Below are 12,047 nucleotides of genomic sequence, written 5' to 3' on the forward strand. Positions count from 1 at the left end.
ACACACACACACACACATCTCTCTTTCTCTCTCACACACACATTCACACATATCATCTCTGTCTCTAACTTTCTGTCCCACATATATACAAATCCTTTCTTCTTGCCATATCTCTCTCTCTCTCTCTCTCTCCCTCTCTCTCTCTCTCTTACACACACACACACGCACCCACATCTCCACATGCCCTGGCATACCCCTCTCCGTCTCCCGGGGGATGGAGAGGGAGCGCGAGTGACTGGAGAGATGAGATCAGGGATTTAGGAGAGCATAAAATCACATCCCCACGTGCAGCTCAGCGTTACGTAATAACGCCTGCCAGCCTGCTTGCCCCGCGCGCGCTCCGCCTGGGCTGGAGGAGAGCGTGAGCAGCGAGTGGAGGAGCGCGAGCAGACGCCGGAGCCTCAGCAACAGCAACACCAACCCAGACAGCCTGAGCGCGAGCATGCATACGACAACCTCCCGCGCGGCTGTGGGCGCTCCACTGGGCTTTCTCCACCGAGCTTCAAGCTTCTCCGCGGAGCGCTGAGACCACTGGGAGACCACCTCATCTCATCTGACTGTGCCCACCTGGATGCTAATGCCTTCACTGCGGGGATGCTCGTGCTAATGCTAATGCTCGGATATGCGTAGCTTGCTGTACGGATTATTATTCTGACTCCAGAGAGGACACATCTGCCCCTCTGCCAGGCTGCGTGTGTGTGGCGCCCCCCTGAGGCCGTGGCAGGATGAGGTCAGCGTGGCCGCTGGTGTGGGCTGTGTGTGGGCTTAGCGCGGGGGCTCCCCCTGCCCACGGAGCGTCAGTCAGCCCCATCCTGCTCGTGAGCACCGTGGCCACGCCCACCGATGCACAGACCACGCCCACCGAGTCCCTGAGCAGCAATGACACAGGTGAGAGGGAAAAGGACATCTTTGCTTTACACTGAACACTGAAGGTTTTGTCCTCTATTACTGAGGCCGCAATACACATACATGACAGGACCATAGGTGGATACACTATATGGACAAAAGTATTTGGACACCTTCTCATTCATTGTTTATTCTGAAATCAAGGGTTTTGAAAAATATCTATCCTGCCTTTGTGGGAGTAATTGTCTCTGCTGTCCAGGGAAGGCGTCTAGTAGATATTCTCACTGCTGTGAGAATTGGATTGCAGTTAGTGAGGTCAGGGTGTTTGTTGATCACCACCCCACCTCATGCCCAACTCACTCACCTCACTAATACCAAAAGTATTGGATGGATTGGTTTGGAGTATTGGATATTCTCATCCATGCCTGGCATTGGGCAGGGTGCCAGTTGGTTGGTTCATTTTCAGTCCTATTCTATTGGCAGTACTTCTCTACAGGGCTAGACAAGCTGTGTGTGTGTGTGTGCATTTGCACATCTTGGTCAGCAATGGGTGTAACTTAAAGTGGCTGAATGGCTTCATTAGAAGGGGTGTCCACAAACATTTGGACATATGGTGTGTATATAATATATATATATATATATACAGTATAGTACAGTGTATATATATATATATGTTTATATATATAGATAGATCGATAGATATAGATATATACAGTTCTACAGTGCAGAACAATATTAAAACAATGGCTATTCATGGAATCTGCAGAGGTTGAGATGAGATCTGGAAAGCCAAGAAAACTTGGAGAGAACAGCTTACATGCTGGTAAGACAGCCAAATCAAAACCCCCATCTGACTACCAAAAACCTGTAGGATGGTTTGGTTGAGTCAAGAGGGTGGTGCACTGGCCCCTGAACATCTGGAGAAGCCAGATGCATTTTGGAAACAAGTGCTGTGGACTCATGCAGTCAAAATAGAGCTGTTTAACCCATGGTTTGGCCACAATTAGCAAAGGTACAGTTGCAGAAACAAAGGATCTGTATTTCATGCTGAGCAAACCCTGCCAACTGGGAAGTGAGGGGTGTGACTATTACGCTTTGGCGTTTGTGTTGTTGCCAGTGGCGTGAATTCATGAATGAATTCCATAAAATACCAGCAAATCCTGGATGCCAGAGTCAAAATATCTGTTTAAAAGGCTGAAGCTAAAAGGAGGATGGCTTCTATGACAGACCCAGAATATGCCCCAAAATCCACCATGGACTGCCATAGGAGACACAAATAAACTTCTTGGAATTGCCCTCAGAGTCTGAGGCTGTAAGGTGCATGAGGTGCATGTATATACCTGTACCTGTACCGGTACCTGTATAACAGTACCTGTCTGTACATGTGATTCATGGTACATTAAAAAGGGAAACAAGCCTTTTACAGCAGAGAGGTGAATGGCATTGACTCCTGGCTCTTTCATTCAGAGCTTTGTTTATGGATGTTTTTTGGATGTTTGGATGTTTTTTATGCCCTCAACCCAATTTGTTCCCTCTTTTTAAGATGAAATCCAGTTGTTTTAGCGATCTTTCTTAGTGGTAAGTTGAAATCTACTACCTGGCAGTCGGTATGATCAGCAGATTTATGGCATTAATATGTTGTGCTTTTGTAGCAGCCATTCATTTGATAACCAAAAGACTGCACAAGTGTTACACATCCCAATCTGAGGGTATCACTCGGGTGTGCAAAGACACTTTGTCGGACAGTGATTTGCATCCACAGTTAGCGTACGCAACCGTGACGCTCATGTGACATTTGGCATTCGTGAAGCCTTCTTGGCTTTTTGAGGTTCCAGTTTGCTTGGTGTGGGATTTTATCATTATGTAAGACACTGTATCTTGCTGTCTTGTGCTCTCCTCTATTGTTCGTGCCGGTGCTGTCTGACACGTGTGTGGAACCTTACTCAGTCCCTTTAGAGAAGTACTGCCAATAGAATAGGACTCTCTGAGGCAGATAAACATTAACCTATTGGCACCATGCCTAATGCCAGGTATGGGCTAGAAGGGTGTAAAGCCCCCCATGTTCTCGGGAATGATGGATGGTGGTCCATCCAGTAATTTTTGGGTGGTTGAAGATGAGGTGGGGTGGTGATTATCCAACATCCTGACCACACTAACGCTCTTGTCAGATCCTTACAGCAATGTCCCTTAAAATCTAGGCATGTGGCGTGAGTCACGAGAGGAGTTGTGGCTCTGTCAACTGTCAGCTCAGAGCTTGATCATGCTGTGTATACACATGCAAACACACACACACACGCAAAATGAGGCATCTGAGGGTATCATTCGGGTGTGCAAAGACACTTTGTCGGACAGTGATTTGCATCCACAGTTAGCGTACGCAACCGTGGAGCTCATAATGGATGGTGCTCCTATGGATGGTGGACCATTATGTAAGACACTGTATCTTGCTGTCTTGTGCTCTCCTCTATTGTTCGTGCCGGTGCTGTCTGACACGTGTGTGGAACCTTACTCAAGGCACTTTGAGCAGTATTTTTAGTAGCACTCTTCTCCTCACCTGTGCTCAGAAAGCCTGGACGGAACATCGGTCTGTGCGAAGGCTTGAATGTGTTCTCGCACCGCATGTTTATAATAGAGGTTCTCAGTGGGATAGATGAATAATTAATGAAGGAGCTCATATTTATTTAATCAGGTGCTATTTCCAGAGTGGGACTCCTTGCTGAGAAGGAGATAGATTGAACAGTGGGTTGGGTGGGTGAAAGGAACAGAAGAGTTACATAAGCAGCAGCGGTAGAAGCTAATACAAATGCCTCAATGTTACTCTCTCGAGGTGAGTGATGTAATGGGATGCTATCATGATCATGATATTGATAAATGATGTATTATGTAAGCACAAGCTGAGCACAAGCATCAACCGCACGCCAAGCTTTCTACTAGATTTTGAAGCATTGCTGTGAGGATTTGATTGCTTTCAGCGCCAAGAGCGTTAGTGATGTCAGGACGGTGATGTCATTCCACCTTATCCCCAACTCTCCAACTCATCCCAAAAGTATTGGATGAAACACATTCACACCTGGCATTAGGTTCATGTTGTTTGTCTGCTCCAGAGAGTCCTATTCTATTGGCAGTACCTCTCTACAGGAACTACACAGGTGTCCCAAAGCACACACACAAACATCTTTTGTAGTCCCTTTAGAGAAGTACTGCCAATAGAATAGGACTCTCTGAGGCAGATAAACATTAACCTATTGGCACCATGCCTAATGCCAGGCGTGGGCTAGAAGGGTGTAAAGCCCCCCCATGTTCTCGGGAATGATGAGGTGATGGTGGTGATTATCCAACATCCTGACCACACTAACGCACTTGTCAGATCCTTACAGCAATGCCCCTTAAAATCTAGTAGAAAGCCTTCTTCCCTGGATAGAAGAGGCAGTTACTTCAACAAAACCTTTTTAATACCCTTGATTTCAGAAGAAAGAATGAATTCTGAAGGTGTCCCAATACTTTTTTTGTCCATACAGTGTAGTGAGAAAGTGCACCATGAAGGAAGTCCACTATAAGCATCTTTTATCCTCAGTTCCCAAAGGACAGTATTGCCTGGCCGTGTTTCACAAGTCAAATAAGCATCTTTCAAATACAGGTCAGTCATCTACTTCCAGCCAATCAAATTAGCACAGGCCAAAGGCAAGGTAAGAGTTACTGCCGCCAGTCAAGCCGCAACCCATCGCCAAACCTCCCAATCACTGTAATTGGTTTTGGTATGATTTAATTTACCAGCAGTTTGAATGGAGCAATTGCGGGTCATAAAGCAGGAGTAAATCATCCCTGGACGATCTATAGGGAATGTAAGAGTCTGAGCTGCGTCTCCGTGCTTGATGTGTAGTGACAGGCCATGTCAGATCTGAACAGATGCTGTAATTAGTGGGCTTGAGTGCCAACCTTAATAAGCGATCTCATTTGGAAGATTGGATTCCACTTGACGTGACGATTTGTTTTGCAATGCAAAATGCTGGCATGTGGCGTGAGTCACGAGAGGAGTTGTGGCTCTGTCAACTGTCAGCTCAGAGCTTGATCATGCTGTGTATACACACGCAAACACACACACACACACAAAATGAGGCATCCTAAGCTCTTGCTAGCCAGATATAAACAGTTGACTGGCATATGATTTAAGATGAGCTTTAGAGCTTTAGAGGTAGGCTGCTCAGTTGGAATCTATTGAGTCTTCACCAAGTCCGCAGTGCGCAGCAGTACACTCTCAAAACAGAGGTTGCATAAATGGTTATTTGAGACGATGCATCAGAAGAACCATTTAAGGTTCACTACAGAACCTGTCAGTGGATGGTTCTTTCAAAACACCTTATAATTATAAATAAGTGGGCTTCTAATACACTCACCAGCTTCTATAATAAAGACAATATACAGACAAAAGTATTGGGACACCTGCTCATTAATTCTTTCTTCTAAAATCAAGAGTATTAAAAAAGAGTTTATCCTGCTTTTGTTGGAGTAACTGTCTCTCCTGTCTAGGGAAGAAGGTTTTCTACTAGATTTTGGAGTATTGCTGTGAGGATCTGATTGCAGTGGTGCCAGTAGGCTCCAGAAAGTCATATTCTATTGGCAGCATTTCTCTAAATGGACTAGACAAGCTGTGTGGGTGATTTTGCACATCTGTGTCGGCAATGGGTGCAACCTAAAGTAGCTGAATGCCTTCATCAGAAGGGGTGTCCACAAACATTTGGACATTTTTTAGAAGACATACTGTTAGAAAACTAATGAAAACTAAACATTCTGTTGTGTCTGAGTCTGTCTTGCTGTCTGAGTCTCTGTCTGTCCATCTGTCCACAGGTGGCTTGAGCTGTGTGTCTCTGCTTCCCCCACGGAGAGGATCCTACTACGTGGAGCAAGGCACTGGGGTGTCCGTTGGCTCCATCCTGGTGTTCTGGTGCCGGGAGGGCTACCAGCTAGTGGGCAATGAGAAGATCACCTGCATAGTCCGTGCAGGTGTTCCTCGCTGGAGTAATTACCTGCCTGTTTGTGAGAGTAAGACCGTTTGTTTCAGTCAGTTGATTTATTTTCTTATTTTGGACAGTGGCTCAAAGCAGATGGCTTCTATGAAGCTGTGTGAAAAGTTAATACTTGAACTCGTCCTTCTGTTTTTTCTGTCTTTCTCAGGCATCCCAAAACCAGATGACCAGGGCCTGCGCATGGCTTTGCTGGTCTCTGTGGTCAGTGGAGTGGTCATCCTGGTCATGACTGTGTCCTTTATCGTTTGCTGCATCCAGGAACACATGAGCAAAAAGAAAGAGAAGCATCGGTCAGGCAGGAGCAGGTTGGTGTTTGGTTTCATTTATGCACAAATCACAAATTCAGCTCAATCATCCATGAACAAAATGAAGGTGATTTTCACAGACAATTCCTGTGCCTGGACAATCTCCTGTAATTTTTACCTGTTGCCTGATAACACACTTTTTATAGGAGCCAATGAGTTTCAGCACCTGCAGTATTAAGTATTAAAATATTCTTTAAATTATTAGAAGATATACACTCTTATATAGGTTCAAATTTGAGTGAAGCCATAAAAGACCCACTTTAGGTTCAATAAAGAACTATGTTTGTGTGAGTGTGATTATGAAGAACCTTTAAATTGGTAAATAATTTTTACAAGATTGTTTAGACCTTTAACCGGAAGTGTTATTACACACTTCTATTACCAAAGAATAGCCCCACCAGTTTGTACAGAAGTCCCTGTAGTTACTGGATAATACACCTTAGGGTGTAATAAGCCTAGGATTGAGAGGTTGAGGGGTTAAAGCCCCTGGGGACCTACATTCAAGTTATTTTTCTTATTAAGTGAATTGGGCTCCTCTGGGCCCCCAGTGTAAAAAAGTCTTCTGAATATCTTCCCAAAGTCAAATAAACATCTGCTGTATTTCACCAGTATTGCCTAGAGTGTGTAGAATGGGCGGTCCTAAAAGTGGTCATGGAGCATACATCAGCGTAATCCCGACCAATCACAAAGCTAACATGACTCTCTTTGAATCTGAGCAACCTGGCAAGCTAAAGCTAAATCTGGTGAGCTAAAGTTCAAGCCCCGACTGGGTAAACAGCTCGAATTTAGTGGCTAGGTGCCAGGACGGACAGGAGGTCCCAATGAGTTGCCATGGTAACATAAGGAGTGTGTTTTGATGATATTTGAGGAGTGTTTTATTATATTTCTGCTTTGTGTTTTCTGTGTAAACTTTGTTGAACGCTTCACTTAACACCCCGGTTGAGTATTATACAAAAACAAATTCCCAGTGTGTTCCCAAAGGCTTTAAAAGGTTGCTCACACGTCTTTTTGCAAACATGTTTTTTTATGGAACCAAAGAGTAGTTCCTTCATTTGAAGCACCTAAGTTTTAAACCAGTCTTTGTTGTGCCCATGGACGCTCAGGAGAAGAGAAAAACGCCATTCAAGATCCCGAAGGAGTCCGTCCTGGTTAGTGCGGGAGGAGCTGGACTGGGAGGCTTTCCCACCACCGAAAATCTTCAATGTATCTCAGCGTTTTGAGCGAACAGCCCCTGCTGGTAGCCCTCTTTACCCTGGGGTCACAAGAGGCTACGAAAACAGAGGGTACGAGAGGTGAGGAGGTTGTTTCTTAGAGAAACGCCTCACCTACATACTGCACATAAACTCTCGTGTGTGTTTTTGTGTCATGCATGTTTTAAATAATGCATAAATCCAATACCTCTAACACAAGTATGTACCTTCCTATAAAGTTAATTTCCACCTTCCTGAATCACAGGAGTCAGGAGAGCCTGCTAAGGAGCCCTCATCCTGGAGTCTACCACACAGACAGCCAGGTCTACCCCCACCTGGTGCTCCAGAGGGTCCAAACAGCTCCAAACCCCCAGTCCAGCCCCACAACTCCAGTCTACCTGCACATCTCCACACCTCCCAACGCCAAAGCTCAGCGCCGCCCCCCTGTCACCCTTTCATAGACTGATAATGACTCCGCCATAAACAAATTACCCCAATGAAGGCCCACGCTGGAAGTGGCCATGGCAACTGCACTTAGAAAGCAATGGAGAGCCTGCCCAACTGGGAGACTAAAATGGTCGTTGTGACCAGGTGAAGCACTTTGGTTTTTATGGTTTTGTGTTTTTTTTCTACAGTAAAACCAGTTAAAAAGTTTTAAATGTAATTTAAATGTAAATTATTTTCAATTAGAAATATCTATTGTATATAGGATATATATATATATCCCATTTGGGGTGCCTGCTTAATGTTTATTTCTTGATGGAATATTTCAGTGCAATATCTTTAAGCTACTAACCGACTGTAAATACAGCCAAAAAACAATCTATACAATTTCAGGATGTTCTATATTTAGGATGAACAGCTTTAGACTCCAGTATGTTTTAGACTGAACAGTCCTTATCCACATACCTTTGGTCGGTTCTGTGTTTCGTCCGAACTGTAGTGGGACACTGAATTAGTTTTCTCGACTCACGCATTGATGTAACAGTGTTTGTTGTGAACGGCTGACCAAAAATGTATTCTATAGAAATTGACCCACTAACAAAATTAAGCTTTACATTTTGTAGTGGTGTGATTTTTAATAAAGTGATACTGTTGTCCATATATTTGTTACAGTGATGCTTAGTACTGATTACGATATATAGATGTATCGTTGCTGTAACGCAAATAAATCTCCACATTTCTTAACTTTCAATGGAAGTCAATATAAAAAGTATTTTTTCGAGCCATTTTGGAGCATTTCTATCAGGATGCGGCATCTTGTAAAAAATAAACAATCATAATCTGGACAGTAAGGGTTTATTTGCTCAGTTAAACACTAACATTAGAATAAACACAAACAATATTCCATCACTGTCCACTGAAAAACATGTAACTCCAAAATGGCAACTGTACAGGAGAAGGAGAAAACCTTCGTAACTGAAAGTTAATGTAAAAATAATTGAAGCTTCAGAGTTCAAACGATGGAGGAAACTAAAAAGGGACAAAAATGGATACATGTTTTTCATTGGACAGCAGCGAGTTAGAGTGGTAGTTTTACGTCACTGTGTTCATTGAAACATTAACTACCTTCAAAATTATTGATACTCCTCACTGTATTTATGTTTACCTGCATCTGTTGTAATGTAAGCTGGAGTTTGTATGCGCAAAAACACTCCTATTGCTAAGATAAACAGTTTTAAACAATGTACTCATGTGCCTAAAATTATTTATATATACACATATATATATATATATCATTAGACCCTTTATGTTCTGTAAGTTGTGTAAGGTTGTTCTTTCTTGAACCACTTTTGATAGGTACTGACCACTGCATACCAGGCAGGAACACTCCGACAGGCCTGCCTTTGGAGATGTTCTGACCCAGTCTGATCCAAATATTCTTTTGCTGTGTATATCTATATATATATATATATATATATATATATATATATATATATATTACACACTGCACTGATATATTACACAAGATGGGCAAATCCAGAGCGTGACTATAAATGAATTTGAAGGCACCCGGTGATTTGTGTACAATCTGTGGGTGGCATTTGCTATGGAAGTTTGTTCAGTGGTCCATCACCAACATTCAAATACTTTGCATACAGACTGTGTTATAAGGAAAGAGAGACAAGGACACAAGGAGAAATTTCCAATTCATTCCGCTGGAAGGCAAGGTCAGTATGCATGGCTTACTGCTTATCAGGGTTGTTCAGCTATTGTTCTGCTTGACTAATCATTTAAATGGACTAAGTGGGCAGAGGAGTTAGAATGGAAAGCCAGCAGTAAGTTTTGCATTGACAATGTCCCGCGTTTAGTTCTTTCAACAGCTGCTTTCCTAGTTCTCCTTACTAAGGTTGATTTGTTTAACCAACATTAGAAGCGTGTGTGTTTTTACAACGTTAGGCTGTCAAAAAAAAACAGTTTCTTATTTTCATCGTTATTAAGATTGAGTTTACACTTTGTTGAAGTCCAGTTTTATGTTTTGTGGGGGTGTTTTGGATGCATCACGTGTTTTATCACCTTGCCTTTGTGCCACAATTAATCTGTACATCACTCTGGATACATTTATGACATTTAGTTGATTCTTTAATCCAGAGCAATTTACAAGGTTACTTGTATTACAAAGGCCAATGACCAGTGTAGTGTTAGGAGTCTTGCCCAAGGACTCTTTTTGGTGTAGCAAAGCATAGTCACCCAGACCAGGAATCAAACCCCAGTCTACCACATGGTGTGGTAGCTCACTGGCAGGTAGTGGTATTATCCATTGCACAACACCAACCAAACATATACAGTATATATATATCGCCTGCCTAATATTGTGTAGGTGTGGTGCCGCCACAACAGATCTGCCCGTTCAAGGCGTGGACTCCACAAGAACTCTGAAGGTGTCCTGTGGTATCTGGCACCAAGATGTTAGCATCAGACCCTTTAAGTTCTGTAAGTTGTGAGGTGGGGCATTGATGAGCCTTTGGAGCCCATGACCTCTGTCATAGGTTCACAGGTTTTCCTTTCTTGGGCCACTGTTGGTAGGTACTGACCACTGCATACCAAGAACACTCTCAGGAACACAGGAACACACTTTTGGAGATGTTCTGACCCAGTCGTCTAACCATCAAAATTTGTCCTGTTTTGGTGTGGTAGCTCACTGCCAGGTAGTGGTATTATCCATATCTGCCAAATATTGCAAATGTACACTGTCAAAATATTGAAATCAGTTACATACAGTAACTGATTACAGAGCATTTTTGAGTTAACTCAACTTAGTTTTGTCAACTTACATATTGCTTCCATATATAGAAGTATGTATTTGGTCAACACTACAACACAGCTGGTCACTCCACATTAAAGAAAAAATGGACAGGTAAATTTACTCAGAATGGTGTTTTTTTATGCAGTACAATTTCACAGCTCTAGAGTGGCCCTACAGTCTAACTGCCTGTTCATAGAATGTGAGGTGATCATTAGTTTAAGTCCCAGCAGAGCTCAGCTATTCATTGTCGAAAGTCTCCCAGTCTTGGGACATTGTGAGATAGGGGAAGTTCTAATCGAATTTATTTTGAGTTACTTTTTTAATTTTATTTTTGACCAATTTAAATAAACAAATGAATCACAGTAAGGAAGACTACAAAAGCAGCTGTTGAAAAAATAGTTTTATCATAGGGTGTGGATGATCATCTATACCTTCTCTCTACATCCAGAACTTTTCATCATGGGAAACATCACACTAACCAATCAAACCACCATGATGACTGGATCACAAGAATCTCTCCAAACCAACTTTTCGTGGCTCTTACGGAATGCGTCCTCTTTAGCCGGGGTTATAAGTGAGTGTAACAAAAATGGCACTCCTCCTGTGCGTGTACCAATCCAGATCCTTATCCTAGTAACTGCCCTTCCTGCGAATGCAGTGCTCGTCTGGCTGCTACTGAAGAACAGAAAGCCGCTGTCCCCCTCTGAAGTTTTAGGTCTCAACCTGGCTGTGCTCAGCATCCTCTATTGCCTCAGCCTGCCTTTAGACATCTATATTTCAACGAGGCAGCGCTCTGGACTGCTCCTCCAAATCTCACACACCTTCTCCATCCTCAGTTACTTTGGCTGCCCCCTTCTGCTCTCCAGTATGTGTGTGGAGCGCTATGTGGCCGCATCCTTCCCTGTGCTCTTCATGAGACTAGGGAAATGGGAGTACCGCGCTGCATGCTCTGCCTTCATCTGGCTGCTCACTTTCACCATGGCAGCGGCCACGTACGTCTACACCCTCTCCACCGTGGCTCTGGCCTTGTCCTTCATCCTTAACATTCTCTTCTTCTTCATGCTGGTTTCCCTCCTGGGCATTGTGTGGGTGCTGTGTAAAAGGGGCCCAGGTGACGCCACAACTGGGGAACAGCGGGAGTCTTCTATAAAGAAGAGAGCCCTGAAGAACATCATAGCTGTAATGGTACCCTCCACTGTAACCTACCTGCCAGTACTGGCCTTGGCCCCTTTTCTCCTGCTGCTTGAAGCAATCGGCGACCAAGGCTTGAATGCTGTTTTGTGCAATGGTCTGCAGATGTTCAGCGTTCTCCCCAATTTTGGAGTCTGTATCGGCCCTTCTTTCTACCTGTCTCGGGCTAGGCAAGTGCTCTGCTGCTGGAGAAATGAAGCCAGAGGTACTGACAGGAACTAAAGTAGTTTGTTTTCTCAGTCAT

At 43.6% G+C, this 12,047-nt stretch overlaps 2 protein-coding genes across 3 annotated transcripts; both read left to right on the forward strand.

Annotated features, from left to right (window-relative positions):
• On the forward strand, positions 1 to 8,469 carry LOC140575142 (uncharacterized). Of its 2 annotated transcripts, none has more exons than XM_072695321.1 (5): positions 1 to 888; positions 5,692 to 5,886; positions 6,019 to 6,175; positions 7,279 to 7,467; positions 7,631 to 8,469. In XM_072695321.1, exons 1-5 carry the CDS (start codon positions 726 to 728, stop codon positions 7,824 to 7,826), a joined length of 900 nt encoding a protein of 299 aa, XP_072551422.1. In that variant the 5' UTR covers positions 1 to 725; the 3' UTR covers positions 7,827 to 8,469. The 2 variants fall into 2 exon arrangements, with proteins under 2 accessions (XP_072551422.1, XP_072551423.1); XM_072695322.1 differs by having other exon boundaries at positions 2 to 888; positions 7,279 to 7,458.
• Positions 8,470 to 9,812: 1,343 nt separating this feature from the next.
• On the forward strand, positions 9,813 to 12,047 carry LOC140575315 (uncharacterized). The gene has a single exon (XM_072695579.1). The coding sequence runs from the start codon at positions 11,030 to 11,032 to the stop codon at positions 12,023 to 12,025; it is 996 nt and encodes a 331-aa protein (XP_072551680.1). The 5' UTR covers positions 9,813 to 11,029; the 3' UTR covers positions 12,026 to 12,047.

This window comes from Salminus brasiliensis, chromosome 13 (genome assembly GCF_030463535.1).
Source record: "Salminus brasiliensis chromosome 13, fSalBra1.hap2, whole genome shotgun sequence".
Lineage (NCBI taxonomy): Eukaryota > Metazoa > Chordata > Actinopteri > Characiformes > Bryconidae > Salminus > Salminus brasiliensis.

Bases quoted from the DNA above. Each gene is read 5' to 3' on its own strand.
- LOC140575315 (XM_072695579.1), top strand. From the start codon at position 11,030: ATGATCATCTATACCTTCTCTCTACATCCAGAACTTTTCATCATGGGA.
- LOC140575142 (XM_072695321.1), top strand. From the start codon at position 726: ATGAGGTCAGCGTGGCCGCTGGTGTGGGCTGTGTGTGGGCTTAGCGCG. The intron at 5,887-6,018 runs GTAAGACCGTTT...TGTCTTTCTCAG, and splicing joins TTACCTGCCTGTTTGTGAGA to GCATCCCAAAACCAGATGAC. The intron at 7,468-7,630 runs GTGAGGAGGTTG...CCTGAATCACAG, and splicing joins GAAAACAGAGGGTACGAGAG to GAGTCAGGAGAGCCTGCTAA.